The 22463-nt window shown below is 40.8% G+C and overlaps 1 protein-coding gene across 2 annotated transcripts in view; it reads left to right on the top strand.

Moving 5' to 3' along the window:
- Positions 1–200: 200 nt before the first annotated feature.
- Positions 201–22463, top strand: part of SLC12A1 (solute carrier family 12 (sodium/potassium/chloride transporter), member 1) — a 48791-nt gene continuing 26528 nt past the window's right edge. The window contains exons 1-12 of one of the 2 annotated variants that reach the window (XM_010159369.1): positions 201–611; positions 6552–6686; positions 6897–6972; positions 10685–10780; positions 12170–12309; positions 12779–12889; positions 13833–13944; positions 14440–14567; positions 17639–17723; positions 19442–19593; positions 21201–21308; positions 22147–22270. In XM_010159369.1, coding sequence (XP_010157671.1) covers positions 201–611; positions 6552–6686; positions 6897–6972; positions 10685–10780; positions 12170–12309; positions 12779–12889; positions 13833–13944; positions 14440–14567; positions 17639–17723; positions 19442–19593; positions 21201–21308; positions 22147–22270 — 1678 coding nt within the window. Of the gene's footprint in view, positions 612–6551; positions 6687–6896; positions 6973–10684; positions 10781–11417; positions 11514–12169; positions 12310–12778; positions 12890–13832; positions 13945–14439; positions 14568–17638; positions 17724–19441; positions 19594–21200; positions 21309–22146; positions 22271–22463 lie in introns of both variants that reach the window. The other variant, XM_010159370.1, reaches the window with a different exon arrangement.

A 22463-nucleotide genomic window follows, 5' to 3' on the forward strand; every position in this document is an offset into this window, starting at 1 on the left:
TGTTTTATAGCAGAAACACAGCAGACAACCCTAGGAAGACTGCTGGGCCATCTCAAGAAAAAATTCTCAGAAGGTCATTACGCAAAGAGCAAAGGTTTCACATGCAGCAGCACTAAAGCCTTGGCTGTCCCTCCAACTAACCAGCTGCTGCCACAGAAGAGTAAACGGATCACCGACCTCCGGCTAGAGCATCCCCAAAGATGTCAATGAATAATTCAGCAAATGTATTCTTGGATCCAAATGCAAATCGATTTCAAGTTAACATAATTAATGAAAGCCACGACAACAATGAAACGTCCCAAGAGGATGTGGGCTCTGACCCACCGCATTATGAAGAAACGTCTTTTACTGACGAAGCACATAACAGGCTGAGAATCAGTTACAGGCCAGGAAAAAGAGAATTATATGACAATTTCCTTCCAAGTGGGGAGAAAACAGAAGCTAGTTTACACCCCTATGATACTCACAGTAAGATGTATTACCTGCAAACTTTTGGCCATAACACAGTGGACCCAGTTCCCAAAATTGATTATTACAGAAACACTGGCAGCATCAGTGGGAATAAGATCAGCAGACCAAGCTTATTAGAAATTCATGAACAACTGGCAAAGGTAAGTGGAAAGGAAAAATGCAGATTTTCTCTATTCCTTTTCCAGGCTGTTAATTCTGTTTATTAATATGAGAAAGTCGTAAATTCATGGACCTTGCCCAAGAGAAAAAGTACAAGTAATCACTTACCGTATTTCCTTTGGTAGCTGCAGTATGTTTTCTGCCCTGTACCCTGCTCAGAGCAAAGATTTTTATTAAAAGGTGATAGTAATGTACTTAATTAGCAGAAAAAAATCGCTTAATCTTGTCTAAAATATAGAACCACTGAATCTCTTTGTTTCACTAAAGAGTTAGGATGGCAGATGATGAATATCGATTCATAATTTAACCAAGCTACACAACTCACACTTATTCTAAACTTGAATTTAATGCCAGTGCTAAGTAAGTTTTACAGATTCCTCTGTTATAATCATTTATATATATAGATCTGTAAGTATTACAAAAAGCATGTGCAATGAATGCAATCGCAACTCATGAGAAATCCAAAGCACTACCTGTCAGTTTCTGTAACAAACCATTCCAACAGCAAGAAAATCCAGAACAAGGGTGTTGAGGTTGAAAGTGTTCTCTCAGAAGAGGTATAGCAGAAAACAGTTTTCAGGTACCTATTCAGTGAATGATTTTAGGCCTTCATGCTCATTATACCAATGAATTTGGAGTGAACTTGAAGTGCATCTTGAATGATTACATAGAAAGCATTTCTAGAGGAGTATTTTGGTTAAATTCCTCCTTATCTCTCACATAGAAGAGCTGTTTAGACTTTGCTCATGTAGTAGATGGGGCTATATCCATGTAAGAGCAAATGAATGAAGAGGCTAACCTGCCTTTGAAAGCCTTTCTAGGGCTGTTTCTCCTTTCCCCTTCTGAGTGGACCTACTTTTGGTCAGCACAGTGTAAGAGGTTTACTATTGATACATATGGCCAATGGATTTAACGGAAAAAAACTTCCCCTTAGCAGATGCTTCCTGTTTGCTCCATTTTTTCTCCCACATACTTGCAGTAAATGAACAGTGAAATACCAAAACATGCCCTTTATTGTGATAATCCTCACTTTTGTCACCCACTATGGCTACTTGCCAGAATATACATCGGTGAGGTATAATCCTTTAGGGTTTGCACTTTCAAAACTTCCACAGGAAAGAATTTTGAGAAGTTGGTAGTATCAAGTCTCAAATACCAGATTTTCACTAACTTCATAAAACTGCAGAATACCAGGTTGAAGGGGCCTCAAGGACCATCTGGTCCAACCTTCCTTGGCAAAAGCACGGTCTAGACAAGATGGCCCAGCACCCTGTCCAGCTGAATCTCAAGTGTCCAATGTTGGGGAATGCACCGCTTCCCTGGGGAGATTATTCCAATGGCTGATTTGTTTCATTGGGAAAAATTTTCCTCTTGTGTCCAATGGGAATCTCCCCAGGAGTAACTTGTGCCCATTGCCCCTCCATGTGACTCCTTGTAAAAAGGGAGTCTCCATCTTCTTTGTAGCTACCCTTTAAACACTGGAACATGGCGATAAGGTCTCCCCTAAGCCTTCTTTTCTCCAGGCTGAACAAACTGAGTTCTCTCAGCCTTTTCTTCCAGGCTTTCCAGTCCTTGGATCATCTTTGTGGCCCTTCTCTGGACCCTCTCCAGCCTGCCCACATCTCCCTTGCATAGTGGGGCCCAAAACTGAACACACTATTCCACCCGTGGCCTGGCAAGTGCTGAGTAGGGTGGGTTGATGACTTCTTTACCTCTGCTGGTGATGCAGCCCAGCATCCCGTTGACTTTCTTTGCCACAGCAGCCCACTGTTCACTCATACTGACCTTCTTGTCCACCAGGACCCCCAGGTCCCATTCCACAAAGCTGCTCCCACAGTAACTTCTGTGTTATTGCCTCAGACTGGTAGATAAGTGAATTTTGCTGTCTATTCACCCATCTAGATCTTTTTAGAAGAATCACCTCCATGCAAAATAAGTAGCATGAAAAGCTGTAATGAGACCTTCCAGGGATAAGAACTAGATTAAGCACTTTGACACAGTCAAGCTATTAAAAAATCCTACTACAAACCAGTCGAATAATATGATACTCTAATGACTTTGGTAAAATTAGACTCCCCCTTAAGCCACAATACCAAGTTCTCTGTAAAAAGCAGAGGAGAGACACAGGATACACCTAATTACAGAATTAAAAATCAAACCTTTTTTGAGGTTCTTTAATTATGCACTTGTCAGGGCAGAGCTGAAAATTGAGAGGTCACCTCTATAGTCAGACTAAAATGTCAATATGCAGCAAAATCCCCTATTTTTCTCGGTTGGGCAGTAATGAAATAAAAAATCTTTCGAGAAAACACGCTCTTTTTACCATTTCACTAGGCTTTACATTCTTCTGAGATCTGAATAATTTGGACAAGCATCTGATTTTTGGATGCTGGTCCAGATCTTGTTCAAACTCCAGTTCTCAGGAGATTACCTGTCCTAAGGAGGATTAACATAAAGTAATGAAATCAAGCAAAAAAAAAAAAAAAGTCATTAGGAAATTAGGACCTGATTCTTTAGGATCTTACTAGAACAGTTTCTTAGGTTTGGACCAACATTTTAATTAAGGTCTCCAGAAACCTGCAAAAAATGGCTTACATAGAAAGGAGAAACCTGGGTCATTATTTATTTCCAAAAATGAATGCAAAGTGGATGGGAAAAGGGAAGAATATGAATTTGGTATCCCCACTCATTTGAAGACGTATAAGCTGCATCTCAAGGGACTAAACACATTTCCAAGAAACTTCTTCCTATAGACATCATTTACTTCAGTAGTAGCCAGAGAAGAGAAAAATAGTGCATTGGCTTTGAATGTAATGCTGGATGAACATGTACTCAGGATTAGCATATTAAGGGATTTTCAGTTTTGACCATTACCAGAAAATCCAGGTTTTTTTGCTGTTGCATCTCTCAATGGTTTGTTTATTTTAAACAAAATTAGATAAATTTGTTTAGGGATTTGTGCTGGTTTTAGTCAGGACAGAGTTAATTTTCTTCACAGCAGCTGGTATGAGGTTATGTTTTGGATTTGCCCTGAGAAGACTACTAATAAGGTGTTTGTTAGTTGGTGCTGGGGAGTGCTTGCACCAATTCAAGGACTTTTCTGCTTCTGATATTGCACCTGTGTCCCCAACTTCCTCATTACAAGCTGGGGAAGAGGAGAGGGGAAGCATAGTTCAGACCGCTAACCCGAACTAACCAAAGGGGTCTTTCATTCCATAGCACATCATGCTCAGTATATAGGCTGGGGGTGGGCAGGCAGGCTGTGGTTTGCTCGTTAGCTTGTTAGGTTGCTCATTAGCTCATTTGTTTGTCTCTTAGCTAGGTAGCTTGGTGGGTCGATTGGCTTTCTTGGTTGTGCTCTCGCTCATGGGGCTTGTTCAGGCTCTGCTGCGATCGTTCTTGGGCTCTGGGTCTCGCTACTCAGGACCTGGCTGTGTATCAGTCACTGGGTGGTGAGCAATTGTATAACATATTTTATTTTTTATTACTTTAATTACTCATTATTAGTAGTATCATTATTAGTATCACTATAATATTAATTTATATTAAATTATGAAATATTTCTTATCTCAATCCATGATCTTCCTTGTCTTTTCCTCCAATTCTCCTCCTCCACTGGAGGAGAGGGGGAGGTGAGCGAGCATGGTATTTAATTACTAGCCAACGTTAAACCACATCAGGATTTTAAAGGCTTTCACTTAGAGAAGATTAAAAAGAGGGCAGATTCCATCCCTTAATAAAATGAAGGGAAAATTGCTTCACAGGTTAGGAGTGTTAGGGAAAAAAGCATCATCTAGTTTGGTCATTCCCAGACTTTTTCCAATATCCAGCTTACAGAAGGGTAATTTTATGCCTCTCAAGATAGGAAGGTGAATGTCAGGTAATGGTATTTTTGTCGCGCTGGCAGCCTGCGGTGCCCTTACGTGAGTCGTGGCCCTGGTCTGGGAGCCACTAACCACAGCACTGGAACAAACGACCCACCATTAGCATGGCCGTCCCAGGGACTGGCTTCGTGACCTTGGACAAATCACTTCGGTCTGCAAAGTTTATTCTGAGGAAAAAACAAACATGAGGTCACCAAATAGCAGACTAAAAGGGAAGGGAATTCAGCTGATATGAAAAGGCTGAGCTCGTATGAGGAGGGAAAAGCAGTACAGGCAAGCGGATGGGGCGCCTATCCATCCTCCAGCCCCAGCGTGCAGCAGGCTCTCCAGCCTTCACCGAGGAGGGGATGAAACGCCACACTGAGCATGTACAGGGGTTAGACTAACAGCCCAAGATTCAGTCCTGGAGAAGACACTTTATTCCTTTTTACTTTAACATTAAAGTCTGAGCTTACCACACCATACCCCAAGGCAATCCCACCCCTCTCACCCCCAGCTTTCTTGAAACTCAAATTGAAGACAACTGTCCTGTCAAAGCCCATTGCCAGATTCTGATAAGAAGTGACATATGTTTGACTTCAGATGGCTAAACATCACATAAGCATTCCCATTGTGCTTTGATGCTGGGCTTAACTTAAGAAGATAAATATTAATATTTAATACACTGTTTTAATATGTAATTTTTCAAATGTCAGAATGTAAGGCAGGTTGAACGGAACTTCAAATATCTAGCTGCCACACTGCTGGAGTCAAATGTGTGTCATCTTTTAGCAAGACGTGTCAGGTTTTGCACACATTAAGCCACAAATCGCCAATTAAGTCCTTAAAAAATAGTCTAAGTGCTATTTCACAGCTGATGGCTGGTGATAATTACTTGGGCTTAATATTTACCCTACATAAGAAATCATCTAACCTTTCCTCATCTTGGCTATTTTCCACACTTGTTATGGAGACTTGATGAGCTCATCATCTTTAGCCCCAGGAGAGATGAAGACTAAACTGCTCGGAAACGAGGAAAGGGATTTTTTTTTTTTTTTATAAAAAGTATTTAATTTTTTATTTTCATAGCTTTTCAAAATGTTCTGTCACTTTTATTCCACATCCTTGATGCATGAGTAGCACAGGTACAGCTGCTTGGTAAATAACCAATCATTCACTAAAGCACACCAATTTAAAATGCATTTATGGAAGGTTTGAGGCCATAATTTATGATAATGGCACAGAGAGCACAAATTAATTCAAGGTACATAGGAAACAACTTGTTTCAAGTACAAAGACCAAACCCTTTTGTTTTTATTTTATTGTGTTTGAAATCCTAACTACTGTAGCAAAACCCCCTCATTCCGCTAATCTTCCTTAACTCACTTTAATAATTTTCTGCATGTTGAGCAAACACAGCCATTATTATTTCAGGGTAAGAATTGTCAAAATTATCTAAGTAACTCAGGAGCACAAAGTCACAGGCTTTCAATAGAACCTCTATTCCCATTTCACTTCGGGCCCAAAGTGCCATAGGCACCAAGTTTAATCCATGTGGAAACGTATTACGCAGTCACTTATTTCTCATTTGGGAGCACAGTCCTGGATTTACCGTCTCAAAGGCATTCTACAACCTTGCATCACAGTGGCTAGAGCCCCCGTCCATGAGGAGGGAGTCCAAACATTAGCATGAGTGTCTGGGTTTTGTTTGCTGGGGCTTTTTTTAAGCTCATGAACAAAATACAGAAACAGCTTTGAAGCTTAAGCAAGATAAAAAAATCCACATATGTTTCACAGAATCACAGATGTTTCCCCTTCTTGCCAGACTACGGCAAGGTAACGTGGTCCTTCCTGAAGGTCTTTGCAGAGGACCCAGACAATACCCGGCAATGGTTTATCTACTGCCAACTCCTCACAAAACCTGTCACAACTCTGTGTTTAAAAAAAACCCACTATAGAGACAGACCTGATCTTCTTGGGAATTCCTTTATCCCACGTCTCATGCAGCCAGGCGTCCTCTGCTCGGCACAAAAACTTGCTTTCTGTGTGTCCCTTCAGAACATCGCCGTGAGCACCGGCTCAGCCGAGAGAGTGGCTAATGGAGAAAGCACCGCCGGAGATGAGGCAGCAGCCAGCAAGGAAGAAGAAAACAAAACAGGATTTGTCAAGTTCGGATGGGTGAAGGGTGTGCTGGTGAGAAACTTACCTGCATGTCTACAAAAATTAAAAGAAAATACAGATTAGTCCTGCAACACTAAGGCCTTTCAAGAAGTCAGAGGGGGAGGCAGAGTTGAGGGATGTTTGGGGTGCCCGTGAACAGCCCGCAGTGCACACTGGCACCTTCTGGTTGTCAACGCTACTTTCAACGTTGCACTAATGCCGTCTCCTTTGTTTAAAACCTAGGTAAGATGTATGCTTAATATCTGGGGTGTGATGCTTTTTATTCGACTTTCCTGGATCGTAGGTCAAGCAGGAATTGGTATGTATCTTATTTAATATCATTTTCAGCAGTGAAAGGGATAAAGAGGATAAACTATACGTGATCATGATTAATATATAATCTGAGATGTGCATTTGCATGTTGAACTAAATAATGTTTTCAAATGCTTGCCAGGGTGAGAGATGTTAATCCTCCAAACTATTGGAATTTTCCAGCCTCGCAGCCAAATTACGGCTCAGAGGCATAGATCTGTTAACTATGCATATGATCATCACATTTGAGTATTTCTAAGCTTTGGTGAAATTTGTATTTAGATCCTGTAACAGATGTAAACTTCATGACTCGGGCCAATTTCTAATACGTGCGTGCAGAGTTAACCTTTAAGAGTTCACACTTTGCTTATCTGTGAATCCCAAACCTTGTCATCTACATGTTAAAAAACAACGCTTCTTCACACTTCTCTGCAAAGATGAAAACAGAACTGGAAGGAGATCTCATCTCATCAGGATTTTGTTATTTTTAACTACAGCACAGCACTAGATACTAGTGTACTATGAAACATGAAGGTTGAAAAACTCTGCTACAGCTTTCATATAAATTAACTAAGTACACTCCACCGTGTGCTGTATCTTTGCTTCTTCACTGTGCAAATTAATTAGTCCAAAGAGAGACTGGGCCCTGAGGCCTCCGACCAGCATGCTGTTTGAGTGTTCTATGAAACCAGTGTCAGAGGAAAGTGCTCACAACACTGCAAGAATCTGCAGCAACTAGAAGAGCAGCTCAGTGAGGTGCAACGTATCAGTAGGTGTGTGGTACAACTCCTTTTTCAGAGCGGCTGCTCTGGGGAAGCACAGAAACTGCAACGGCAGTGTCACTCTGTGTCACATGATCTAGAATATTGGAGCCCTAAGCTTGGACTGGCACCCAGACGGCATAAAAACCAGCAATCCAAAGGGTGGGTGGCAAGTGTTTCAGTCTGGATTCTCACAGACTGGAAATATTAAGTAAACACAAGCTGGAGTCCAAATTCTGGCCTTGGGGCGTGACGTGGTTTAATCCCAGCTAGCAGTGAAGCACCACACCGCCGCCCACTCACACGGCAACTCCCCTGGTCTTGGATAAAACTCAGTGCTCAGATTCAGACTGAATATAAATGTCATTCGCTTCTGTGCTGGTTTTAGTTGGGACAGAGTTAATTTTCTTCACGGTGGCTAGTGTGAGGGTCAATGGAAGTGAAACAAAACACTGAACCGAAACACCTCCAAAATTTTGCGTGGTTGAAGTCTCACTTCTAGCAAAATACAGTAACCTCACAGAAGTTGCACTTGAGCAAGGCCGAGCTGTTAAAAAAAAAGAGAAACGAGTGAAAGGCTTATTAAGAAAAAAATCCAACCGCGAACTTAGAGACACAAATAAAAAAACCACCCCAAAAGAACCAACCTGCCCAATAAAAGATCCTGACCTGAGCGGAAGGACTTGACTACTTTTGCAATGCCTCATGCCTGGCTCTAGCACAGCGCCTGACAAAGGGGTGCTTGCTGATTTTATGATGCATACCAAATGAGAGCGCACAGCCCAGGGCACTCATAAGTATATGCCTTGCCATGAAAATTCCGCATCTTAATATTGCCAAGACTTTGCTCTGGGGTTTCATGCAAAATTAGTTTTTAAGGGCAGTTTAGTAACTTATTGAGATCATCAAGAAGTATTACTTTGTTTTGAGGTGTGAGAATAGCCATAGGCAAGAGTAATTCATTATAGAACAACTTACTTAGCAGCCATATGCTTGGGTTTCAATCTAAACTTTAATCAGATTTTAATATTAATTTGCACCAACATCAGTTACAGCCTTTCTGCTTTCACATTTAATTTTACCATTTTAATTCATCGATAAGCAGACACTCCTTTCTTATGGTTTATTGCTCTGCTGTTGCTTTTTAAAATTGCATGCCTTATGTACGGGGGTTAGTTTTACTTCTGAAAATGAGACATCAAATTCCATTTGAATAATTTCTCAGTGCACTTTCTGAATGTCTTAAAAGCAATGAGCTTCCAGTCCCTAGCCAAGCTGCTTAAGGAGAACAGTGATAGAAGTTCATCATCACCAAGGCTCACGGATTTCACTGGGTACTGCTACGAACATGGAAATTAAATGAGTCAGTTAAACCACCATCTGGGCACCATTTATAGCCCCATCACTGGAGGGCCAAAGGGAGAAAAACCAATTATTTCCTTATCCTGAGAGGCTGTCTAGGGCAAAAAGCTCTTATAGGGGGGAAAAAACCCCCAATGTTCCAACAAGGTTCTCTGTTTATCATCAGCTGGGAAAAAAAGGAAAGTATGGTCTTGACAAGGTTCCAGGTCCAAAACCAGTCTGGTATTTCCCTCTAACACCTGGGGACTCTCTGAAGTCTGTATTTGTTCTTATACATGGGATGCTTAGCCAAAGACAGGGAAAACCACCAAGTTTATGTGAAGTGAAAATCTGGCCCTGACTATTACCATTGAGTTACATTACGTTACGTCACAATGGTGGTGTGGTTGAGTCGCTTCATTTTATGCATTTTTCTTCTTAAATGTTAAAATATTGGGGGTTTAATTAACATCAAAGCCTTCCCAAGCAGATATTGTTCATTGAGTAAATATTTGACCCTATTTATCATACATGTTAACAAAATGTGAATTGTGAAATGCAACAGAAAACCCTGGTAAAATACTCCTTAAGATGCACATGCACTTACCAAATAATTTTAACAGCTGATGATGAGAGTTAACAGCTGATTCAAAGTCATATGCATCCACTTCTCAGGCCCCAAATTTGCACGGCTTAACAACATCCTTCTATGCAATGGTAGATGACCAAAAGGAATAACCATCTGGATTTTTTTATACAGAGCAGCATACAAAATAGGTGCATAACTACTTATAGTAAGAGTTCAGAAATCAATAGGATAAACATGATTTATTAGAGGCTCAAATCACTTTAAATATCCTACACTATGCTATATATCATTTATATCTCACCCATTACATTGCCCCAACCTAAAGGATTGTGATAACATGGCTATAATTTAAGCAGCAAAGAACATTCATTCAGGGACTGGATGTCTATAACCATCCCATATGAACTGCAGTCAGGACCCTGATCTGAAAGCCAGAAGGTGGAAATGCAGTAGTAAAACTACTTTTTGCAGGGTAAGAGGGAGATGAGGAGAGAGTGGGGAAGTGCAGCACTTGATAGCTTGGAAAGTAAGGATCTAGAAGGCTAGCACTTGGGTCTTGTCTCTCTACCTGACAGACTCTTTGTCCTGGTGCACTATGAAACTATACAGTCAGTCTTTCTCTGATTCAATATTTAATTAACTGATGAAAACCAGCAGCATTTTACAAACACTGGCTCTCACTAATGTGTCGTTCTCTTTACTTAAGCAGCCAGGATGTATATTAAAGGTAGATATAAGCATCCGTGCCAAGGGATGCTTGTTTGCTCATTTTCTCCAGCCCTTGAAAATCACAAGAGCTTCTGTCTAGGGTACTCCTATCAGAAAGAATCACTGCTTGAAGACTGATGGGAATAATTTACTACCGTGACATGGACTCCTTGGAAATGTTCTGCAAACTGCAAGTGGTCAACAAACCATCTTTTCAGTTTATTGCTCTGATTCTGGCCTGAAAATTCAATTTAAAGAGAGAATGATTTGTAGGAATCATGGAACATGAGTAAAATATTTTATCTTCTTATTACTGACAGGTCTTGGAGTAATCATAATTCTTCTCGCCACGATGGTAACCTCAATTACTGGGTTGTCAACTTCTGCAATAGCAACTAATGGGTTTGTCCGTGGAGGTAAAAATCTTAGGGTTACTAATGCTTTCAAGCCAAAAAAGGTCTTTACGTATTATTTTCATATGAGCCAAACCAGAGGGACGATAAACCAAATGGTACATCTGAAGGAATTGGAAGGTAACAATTCTAGCCACCTCTAATCACAATTTATGGCATGTTTGAGTTGTCACTTTTAATAAATCCCAGATTTCAGTTCAGTCTGTGCAGTACGTTTCAGGTGTTCCTGCCGCATGCTGAGCGAGGGATGGCTTCTGGCTTTCCATGGAGTTCTGTTCCCTTTCAGCAGGTCTTTCTTACTCAGAGCGTTCCAGGTTGGACCTCCTCGGACAAACTGAGCATGAGGCATCTCTTCCTCTCGTTTTAAAGACTGATGCAGATCAGTGGGTACCCTCACTTTAACACCTCCTTTCTAAAACTCCTCACATTTCAGCCACTTCTTGGAAGAAGAATAAATAATTTTGCTGGAAAAGCGCATATCAGGTATTTTATGAAACAAAGTTTTAGTGCATTTCAGAACCTTATTGTTATAGCCGGTCTGCTCTAACCTCTGTGGAAAATGGCAAGTTCTTACTACATCATTTAAGCAGAACAGGTATTTGAATAGACTTGATTATACTTTCTTTTTCGGATCTTTCAGGTCTTGGAATCATAGTTATTGGTCTGAGTGTAGTAGTAACCACATTAACAGGTATCTCCATGTCTGCCATTTGCACGAATGGAGTAGTAAGAGGAGGTAAGTGAATATGATCTCATGAAAAATACAAAAATCTGCAGATTTGGATTAGGGAAAAAAAAAAGGAATTCAGATAACTGTGTTATAAGCAAAGCAGTAATAAGTAAATATATTTGGAGTGATCTCTCTCGATGGATCAACAGTAAATTCAAATGCATATAATCTTAAACACTTCCTGACAATAACTATGAAGTGCCAGTGAGATGAGATGAAATAATTAGCTGAGAGAGTAATACGTCCCATTTATGGTGATATGCAAAAAAAGATTAAAGATTCACTGCATCACTATTGCTGGAGCTTTAACAACGTACCAAAGAATATGATCTTTCATGATAACGTTGGGATAGATCCAAGTAAGTTAGAAACTGTCTGGAAGTGAGGTTCTCTCTGCTCTGCCTTACTATAATATGCACCATGGAAAATTTTGTGAAGGCCCAGTTTTGCATGCTAATGTGGGCTAAAACTGGTTCTGCAATAGAAAGGCATACAGAAAAGTCGGAAGGTAGAACCAGTACAAAGCACATTTCTATTAGGGAAAATACTGGTTATGTTTGTTAGTCTACAAGCAGAGATTCCTGCAGTATTATTTATGTGAGAAAAATGAGCAAAACCTGAGCATTTAGGCGTGCTGCGATCCCAATCACTTCTGTTTGCAGGTGGAGCATACTATCTCATCTCAAGAAGTCTAGGCCCAGAGTTTGGTGGATCTATAGGACTTATCTTTGCTTTTGCGAACGCAGTGGCCGTTGCCATGTACGTAGTTGGATTTGCCGAAACGGTTGTCGAACTTCTTAAGGTAAATGTAGATGTTTTACATATATGATAAAATTGTTTTGAGTGGAGTTTTTTTGTGGGCGGATTGGGTTTGGGTTGTTGGGGGTTTTTTTTCTTGGTTGTTTGGGGGTTTTTTATATATTTGTTTAAGTGGCGATACTTTTTAGCTGAGGTTTGAGGGACATCTTTAGCAGGGAAGAAGCTGGTCTGTCTAAACATGCCATAGAGCGCTTCTCCATTACTTCTACCTTATGAATGTAGTTCAAACATTTCTCAACAAGAATCTCAAAATCAGAAAAGGAAGAGACATCTAATTAGACAGCCAAATAACCCCAACTCCAAAGAGCCAGCTGGAACATGAAATACAAACACTTGGTCTCACAAATTTCTGAAATTTTGACAGCTCATTGCTTTCTATTTCACCTTCTTACCCGACCCCACCAGTCAGGCAGAGATAGACTGGTTCTAATAACATCTCTTACTGCTTTCAGGAGAGTGATACGCTGATGGTAGATGAGTTCAATGACATCAGAATAATAGGTACCATAACTGTTGTATGTCTTCTCGGCATCTCTGTTGCTGGCATGGAATGGGAAGCCAAGGTAAACCTTCAAATGAACATAAAAGAAAGCAGTATATTAGACTACTGTACAGCATTGTTGTGTGAGGAATGCTAAACCACAGGTGGAATTTTCAAAAGCACTTAGTTTCAGTTTACGCTTAATCTTTCTAAAAGCAATAGTAGTTTAATCATTACATTCAATGAAAGCACAATTACTCCATGCTCTTCCTTGAGCATACATTTAAAAGGGAAGAGGAAGTCTGTGTTCTGCAGACAGCCTGATTATATTGATTTTTATAATTCATGGCATCATTTAGAGACTTGGGTAAGTGCCTCTTTTGCCCTTATTTTTGATACAGCTTGACGGAATGAACAGTAGTAAAAACAATATATGCTTTTATCACTGTACTCTCTCAAGCCCTCCTCAGGATAAGAGCCCTATTTGCTATCTGTTCCTTAATCTCTAATGACTTCTGCTATTCCTTCACCTGTAAAAACAAAAAAAAAGGTTAAAATGGAAATTCAAATGGAAATACTTGAGAGGGTGGAATACAGCTATCAAAATCAGGTCCAGAATAGCACCCTTATTTTTACATTCTGCTGGGACACAGGCTACTTGTAAAACAGATCAGAAAAACAAGTAGATATTATAACCCTTGAAGTGACAACCCACTGCAACTAAACAAATTTTATAACAATATAAACATGTCTCATACTTGATATTAATGCATTAGCTGTTTTGTTTTGTCTTTTCTTGCAAAGAAACTAACATGAAATTGAGTTATAACTACATATTTTGTAACCTCCTCAGTAAAAACTATCTGCTGTTGTCATTAGCTGATCCAGCTATCTTGATTCCTTGTATTTTTGAACACTACAGAAATCAGAAATCTGTCACAGGGAACACATGCAGATAACTTGGCCATCTCCCCTGTCAATGCAAATTAAAATAATGAGGAAAATCTTTTTGCTTCTATTAATAGGCTCAAGTTATTCTTCTAGTTGTTCTCCTTGTTGCCATCGCAAACTTCTTTATTGGGACAGTCATTCCTACCAACAACGAAAAGAAGGCAAGAGGCTTTTTTAATTACCAAGGCAAGTAACCTTGCGATCTATCATCAAATAGTAAGTTTGCATTCTTTTTGGCTTCATACTGAGTTCAAGATTCCACTGAAAAAGGGCCACAAGATCAGGATCTTCTGCTCGAGTTTAAGTAAGCTTGCAAACCAAAGGAATTCATTTCATCTTTAATTCTGAGTCTGTCTCTCTGCTGCTGAAGCTGACAGCGCAGTTAGCTGCAGCTTGAGTCATTTATATATCAGCAGAGCACAGACAAACTTTTACACAGATCTAAGTGCAAGCCCTGTAGTGACACTCCTGTCACTTCCATGTGGATCTGTATCTCTGAGATGCAGACAAGCACATCCTACCGGGGACCAGACTAAGAAAATCAAATTCACTTTGCTTATGATGTGAGACAGATTCAAACCCAGCCGTACAGATGCGAAAGACTAGCTTATTCACTTTTTTCATTAAGTACCTTTGGAATCAAATCCTGGTGGTATGTTTCATTTTCACCTATGTTTGCAGCATCAATATTTGCAGAAAACTTTGGACCAGATTTCCGAAGCGGAGAAGGATTTTTCTCGGTGTTTGCCATTTTTTTCCCAGCTGCTACTGGCATTCTTGCAGGAGCCAATATCTCAGGAGATCTAAAAGTAGGTATTTCATTAACTTCATAATACTAGCTGTAGCTTGAAAAAAGAACAAGAAAACAAATTATGAATCAGCACTGTGTTCAGTTTTAAATCATGTCTTGTTGTGGGAAGCAAACCTCTCCCTTTTAACTACCTGGTTTTGGTATTTAAAAGCATCAGTTCACATTTTCTCTCACAAGGCATTATGGCTAATTCCATAAATTACTGCATTTAGATTTGGGTTGCTGTATCATTTAAAAGAATGTTTCAATAACCTGTAATAATAATATATCATTAATGGTCCATTAGCAGCACGATGTAAGAGAAATTACATGTGTATCTCTTGGCGCTGCTCTTTTGCAAAATCTCCTAAAACATCAACCCAAAAAGCAGACCTGTAAAGCTCATTTTTTCACTCACAAGATTCAGTGGAGATCGTTTTTTTTCTAATCAGGGTCATAGCAAGGGCAGAGCAAACAGAGCATTTAATGTCCCAATCCCATGTCACTACTGCTGCTCAAAGGAAAAGCTGCAGGTTTGCAGCTGTGACAAAGGAGTCTGAAGAGACACGGAAAGGAGGTTCGAGGAGCCCCAATTGTCTTGCTGTGGCCATTCTGTCAGATCCTCACTCTCCTCTTGCAGTATAGCAGCTGAACGAGATGATATGTCCAGAATCTAAACATACTGGTGAATGAGAGGCGGGAATTTGGTTTTAACTCTGAGTGCCCTCTAGTTTCCATGACTTTGCATGGTGTATTTTATGCAAAGAGTGTTTAAAGCTAAATGCAAAGATGAAGTAATTCAAAGCTCAGCAAAGCATTTGGTAAAACATCTCTATGCAATGCTTTGTAATATTACCAGAAATTCAGAAATGCACCAAGGGTAACCAGAATTCAAGTCTTGCAATCTAATTCTAACAAAAACAACAACAACAAACCCAAAAACCAACCCAAAAAACTCCCACCTCAGAAAACTCAAAACAAACAAACAGAAAAGAAGTTACCCAAAAGATGTGGCTCACACCTTGGCAGCTCCAGCATATCAAATGGGATTATTTGGCTTTATCGTACAGACCCTTGCCTTGTACACCGCAAGGATTCAACCAAAGGTCTGTTATGTCTGTACTGGCACAGTCACAAGTTCGCCAGATCCTCCCAACCCTGACAGCCAGTTCTGTTTCCCTTCCTCACACTGAGCTGTATGCCTCATCTCCTGTGTTTCCAGAGGACTGCTTTGGAAGGCAAACACGGGGAGAAATATGTAGAAACTGAGCCACTAAGAGTGTCTGTGAGATTCCATTTTTAATTAAAAAGCCAAAAATCATTGTACTTCTGTCCACTGAGACTGAATCAGCCTCACACTGATTCCATCCTTTTATCAAACGAAAATAATTCTTTTGCCATATACGGTGCTCTCCACACATGGCAAGCTCCCAGAGCAGCAGCTTCTTTCATAAGCTATTTGGTTCATAAGCAGACCAAGGGAAGCGCTTCTCCCGTTGGCTCTCCGCAGTTGTCTCAGTCTGGCAATAAGTGGATTTCTATAATAAGGTCCTCCACGCTGCAGATTCCCCACTGAGTATGTTTAGATGCGTTAGACAGGTCTAATTAAATTAACCAGCTTCCTCAGAAATCTAAAAGAGAAGCTAAGAAGTATTTTAAAAGTGAAAAATTGACCAATTTTCTTCAGAATTTGTTGCCAACACCTATGTACATTCTTCTGTACCCGCTGCACACCCAAGTCGTGGCCTAGTCTAAAGCCTCTCCCACAAACAGGCAGTCTTCCTGGTGACTTCAGTGAGTTTTGGAGAAGGCCCTGAAGTGCTAACACCATAGGAAATATGTGTTTAATTATTGACAAAATTTAGAAGTTGTAAAGCTGTAAGAAGCTTTAACCCTAGGACTTGAGGTTGCAGTGTTTAAGCTTGCGGCATGAGACTCCACAAAGAAAATAATCTAAGACATGCACACCGGAACAGTGTAAATTAAAGTTACCGTGAGCTGAGGGCACAAGGTCTCGAACAGCTGAGGTGACTTGGCAGTTTTTCAGCTCAATAAGTCCTTACCTCATTTAAAAATTGTATTAATTATTAACACAGTTAAGTCATTCATCCGTGCTTCAAACAACACTCCAAATTTGTATTATGAGGTTTTTTTCCCATGCAATATGCACAGTTATAAAAGTACAAAAGTCTGTGGCTTAAAATGTATTCCACGCATCTTTTACTTAAAAACATTTGCTGAACCAACTTAAAACAATTTATAAAGAGTGCTTCCTAGCATAAACACACACAAAATTGTAAGGCTGGTTAGTATTAGGCTTTTAGGTTAGTATTAGTATGAGGCTTGGAGCAACCTGGTCTAGTGCAACCTGTCCCTGCCCATGGAAGGGAGTTGGGACTGGATGGGCTTTAAGGTCCCTTCCAACCCAAACCAGTCTGTGATTCTATGATTAAAATCCCCTTTAAAATTACAATGTACAGTGCAGATCTTTGAATTCTTACGGTTGCCTGATCAAAGCTGACACTGTTGCGAGCATTATAACCCAGCCTTATTATCTAAATGAAAAGTCAAAACAGCGAAAGGAAGTAGCTTGTCACGCCACAACTAACAGTTACTAGCTGCTAATCACAGAGGTACTGCATTCTGTTCAGGGTGACTCTCTGCATCTATCTTACAGATGAACCAAAAATGGTCCAGTCTTGTCATGCACAGGAGTTTGATGGTTATTTTTAGTTTACCCATTATATCATTAAAGAATCATAGAATCATAAACATAAAACTAAAGCCCATTGCAATGTAAAGAGAGTTTGGAGCTCCCAGAAATGCAGAGCCCAGGATTCTCCCGCTGGGCCTCTGTGACCTCTGCTCCTGCAGATTACCCTGCACCATGTCCGGGACAGGAGCAATGCCCCACGGGACTGCTTCACTCTCTGCATGCAGGGGCAGCAAATGTTGGTGCGGGTCTAAGCGATAAAAATCCACCCTCTAAAGGTATCTTCATATCACAGTGTGGCAGGACTCCCTAGCGTGCAAATGCAGAGTGCAGCACAGGAACTCACAGTGGTTTTTGGGTCACTTCTTTGTTTTAAGGATCCCCAGGGTGCCATACCCAAAGGAACAATGCTGGCCATTCTGATCACAACAGTCGCTTACATTGGCGTTGCGATATGTGCAGGTAAGTGCAGAACCTCTGCCTCATGTCTTAATTTATACACTTGAAAAAGTTTGAAAGCCTGGCACGCAAATGAGCCTCACTGCTTTTTCATCCTCTGGATTTACTATGTAGAGAGATAGTTGCTTTGATTTTACCATATGCTAAAATGGGGGGTGGGGGTGGGGTGGAGCAGCAATCAGCAGAAACACAGGACCCTGTTAGGTAGGTGGATTTTCACATCATTCCTATGATTACTTCTGCATTTGACTCAGTGACAAAGACCACTGGCATGTAGTATCCAGGAGCACGGTAAAGATTAAAGGAACCCCGGATCTACCTGCTGATCTTTTGTTTCTCATTCACACTGAAATTCCACATGGCTACTTGCTCTCACCAGTCTTACTGAGCACTCCTGAGTAACAGGGTGACACACACATTTTGGATGTTATACGTCAAAGGCAGAAATCAATTGCCTGTCTTCAAGAAGATGCACTACGTGACTAGGTGCTCTCCAATACTGGAACGTGAGGTAACAGAACGGACACAGGAATGAAAAGGAGACCTGTGCCGAAGCCATGAACTGTGTTGGAAGAATACGCAATTAAATTCTCATTACAAGGGTACAATAAATCCCTGTTCAAGAAAAAGATTTTTCTTTTTCTGTTTTAATAGTACTTTAAGAAGGAGTGTTGTAAACGACACTTTTTCTTATGAACAAATACCTCAACACTGCATGAAAGCCCTGCAGGGTACTCCTCTTTCTGGGAGATGAATCTCAAGCCTTCTTGACTTCTGTAGTTCTTGTACTTTATGCAAAAGGCACAATACTCCAGTCAAGCTGCAGCTCAGGTTATTGCATTATTTGGATCTAAATTTCCCCTGCAATTAAAGCTGAAGTCATCATTCTTCACTTTCTATTGTAAATGGGTGTTAATGCATTCTTCTATTCTCAGTAGCAATAGCTGTATTTCAGCTTCAGAGCTGCCTACCTTTAAAAACAATACTTTTTTTTCTTCTTTCTGGTTGCATATTGGTTTGCTAAATGGACAATGGTTACTCTGGGACTCCCAGTAACAATGGTTTTGAAATATTTGAAGATACCATAGAAACTTACATTTTGGCTGCTAAAGATGTTGAGATCAGCACTCTAAGATAAGTCCATATGTTTCTTCCCATTTCTGGTGGCCAACAAAAAAAGACAGCATAAATATTAATAAAAACAAAAAGAATATAGGTACTTTTTTTCTGTTTAAAGCTTTTCTCACCATAGTCGTATCAGTAGGGTAATGTCAATTTGAACAGCTGAGGATCTGGATCTCTAAAGCAATCGTGTGTCCTTGTTAAAAATCAAAAGTGTGTGCCTAGACCTAAGACCCTCAGTGACCTGTTTCCTTTGAATAGTGGCACTTGCAGAAGTGGTCACAGGCAGACAATGCACTTTGGGTTAGTTTATTGCTGATCTCTGTCTGGTTCTCTAATGACAGAAATTTGCTAGTCCTCATTAGTCCACTGACTGATTATTTTACCTTCAATAGAACTTAAGCATTTGCTACAGACAACAGGAGAAATTAAGCCCCAATACAGGAAAGTAATCTCTGCCCAACATGAAACGTTGCTTTTTGTGATGAGACTAAGGCAGCAGTTGTACAAAATACATCAAACTAAGAGTCAAAGTCTGGCAAGAACATTATTTCCATATCACGAAGAAGGAAAATAATAATATATCATTGTTTCCACAGCCTCCTGCGTTGTACGAGATGCTACTGGGAACATCAATGACACAGTTGTACCTGGAATGAGCTGCAATGGATCATCGGCTTGCAGCCTAGGCTATGATTTTTCCAGATGTGCGAGTCAGCCATGTGATTACGGGCTGATGAATAATTTTCAGGTTTTAATGAGATAATATGTATAATCATAAGCAATATATGAATACATAAGTACAAATGTGCAAACCCATTACTTTCTGACAACTAACTGCAAGAGGACATCCACTTTTATCTAAAAAAAGTAAAAAGCTATGGGAATAATCAAAGGGGAAAGTCCCCTGCATTCCACATTACCTTCATATGGCCCATTGCTAGCCTGCCCAGCACTCCGGTAAGGCCTTTACCTCCTCTTTCAACAAGTACCATGCAGCAGTATGTGCTGTAACATCTTCAGACTCAAAATCTAGACTTAAGAGAGACCGCAGGAACTCCTGTCAGAGGCGCGATTCATCTCACTGCCCTTTACACAGGGCTGTGATTTTACCTCAGGGGTGCTGTGGTCACTGTTAAAGGTTTGTGCCCCGGTACAAAAAACAGAGTTCTCACTTCTCAGCAAAAAGCATCCAAAAATAGTTGAGTGAAAAATCAAGTGAGAAGTAACGGGGACTTTCTCCTAGGCCACAAAGAGAAGCTCTGCCATTTTTATTCTTTAAAATAAAATTTAGGCAAAGCATCAAAGTAAAGCAGTTCTCTGCAGCCTGACAACCACGGTTCCTAGACGTCTGTTCAGTCCCTGTGCTTCACAGCCGGCGAGAGGAGCTCACCATCCTCCTGCACTTGCCTTTCAACTAGCCACTGTGGCTTTTAAAGTCACTTGGTTTTTTCCTGCTGGCTCTGCTAAATGACAGGGCTGGCTAACCACCCTAAAAGGGACATGCTGTCCCTGCCACAGGCAACCTGACCTTCCTTTCTTGATCATTTGCCATCCTCGCTCTCACCCCAGTTCAGCTGCCCACACCCAAAGCAACCCTTAAAACCCGTCACCTCCCTACAGCCATAAACTGTTTCACTTGTTGCATTTCTCTTTGCCAGGCTAAAGTCAGAAAAAAAATGTCTCCACCTGTCAAAACTCCAGAATTAACAGCTTGCTTTCCTGGAGTACTTCCTATGCACCAAAAAACATCTGGCAATCACATCTGTCCACTTAATCTTTTAGCTTCCTTGTCTGTCTGGTGCCCCTCAACAACCCTTTTGTTCCAGCGGTCGCAGAGGCCAGCGCAGCCCCTCTGGGAGGGCTGACGGGAATCATCACTACTGTTGGCGGCACAGCTGTTATGCCAGCACCATCAGGCATCCGCTATCATTTTAGCCATATTAAATAATTAAGGACAAACAAACCCCAAACCAAACCCAAGAAAGTGCCTCCAACCACATTTCCACTTTGGTGTTTCCATTTTCCCTTCTTGCTACAAGCTGACTATTTACTCATCAAGTGGAGACTGTCACTTATAGCAACCAGTCAGTAAAGCAGATGAGAAAATCTCACACGGTACTTCTCTGCCTCAGCAGACAGCTGCATACTTGTACAAAAACTTGGCTTTACCCCCGTTACTTGTTATGACGACAGGAATAATAGTATTTCCCTACTTCACAGTCGGTTCGTGGCATAGTGAATTTAGAACCATGAAAGGCAGAGACATGTAGATAGAGAGTACTTAAATGGGTCTGTGATCAAAAAGTATCTCCAAACGCAAGCCTGACTATTCTTTTTTTCCTTTTTTTCCCAAAGGTGATGAGCATGGTGTCTGGCTTTGGTCCTCTCATCACTGCTGGCATCTTTTCTGCTACTCTGTCATCAGCTCTAGCATCTCTTGTCAGCGCACCCAAAGTTTTCCAGGTAAAATCAAACTATCCATTTCCTTATACTCTATTTTACTTCCCAGACACGCAATTTAGGAACTCTGTGTGCCAAATGTGATATATATGTAAGCAACACTGACACATGTGGGAGGAAGAGGCAGGGAAAACTCAGAATGTTTTTAAACAGAAACAGGCAGGTCTTATCACCCTCAAGCAGGGGTGAGCATTGAGGAACACGATGTTCCTTTAGTCAGAGCTCAGCTTTGTGGCAGGAGCAGGGGATACACGCGTGCTTTTTACAAATAGCTTCAAGGCTACGTTCAGGACTACTGCTATCTCCGCACAGAAAGCCACCCTGTAAGCACGGGAGTGCCAGGGGTGTGCAGGAGCACTCAGGACCATGGGATTCAGGTGCTGGTGTGCTCAAGCAGGCTGTCCAGGAGCCATTTGGGCAGCAGCACTGTGAACAGAATGGGATCGAGGGGCATGGGACAGGAAGATAACCTGTACAGCTTATACCAAGCCACTCGTGTGCTTGTTTCCTCCAATTTGGACTCTACTTAGCTATACAGTTAATCTTTTTTGTTAAAGCACTGAACAGGTATTAAATGCCTGTCATTCTGTTTTCCCACAATACAGTAATCTAGCAGGATATTGGCTTATCACCTTATTTGAATGTTTATGTGCCCTAGCAGTAGATATTGGCTTATCACCTTGTTTAGTGTTTATATGCCATAGCAGTAGATGTACTTGAAGTATTAAGATAGATTTAGTTTGTGTTTAGCAAAAGCTTAGCAAGCTGTCGCTCACAGACAGAAAGCTTCTGATGCAAGAACGCACTGCTTAACAGAATTATGTTCTGCTTTGTCTACCAGGCTCTTTGCAAGGACAACGTCTACAAAGGGCTCCACTTCTTTGCTAAAGGATACGGAAAAAACAACGAGCCCATCAGGGGATACGTTCTCACTTTCGTGATTGCTATGGCATTCATTCTGATTGGTTTGTATATCGTTACACAACTGCTATAATCTCATGTTTTGAAATTACATAAACTGATATTTTAATATAATGATTACTGTACAGTTAGGAAAATTTCCAGTCAAGTAAACTCTGACATAAGCCCAAGCACGCTCAAAGCCCCGACAGCAATACCATATTCTTAAAGAAGGCAAAAAGAAGCCAACAGAGATTC

Source organism: Eurypyga helias, unplaced genomic scaffold, assembly GCF_000690775.1.
Source record: "Eurypyga helias isolate BGI_N326 unplaced genomic scaffold, ASM69077v1 scaffold19099, whole genome shotgun sequence".
Lineage (NCBI taxonomy): Eukaryota > Metazoa > Chordata > Aves > Eurypygiformes > Eurypygidae > Eurypyga > Eurypyga helias.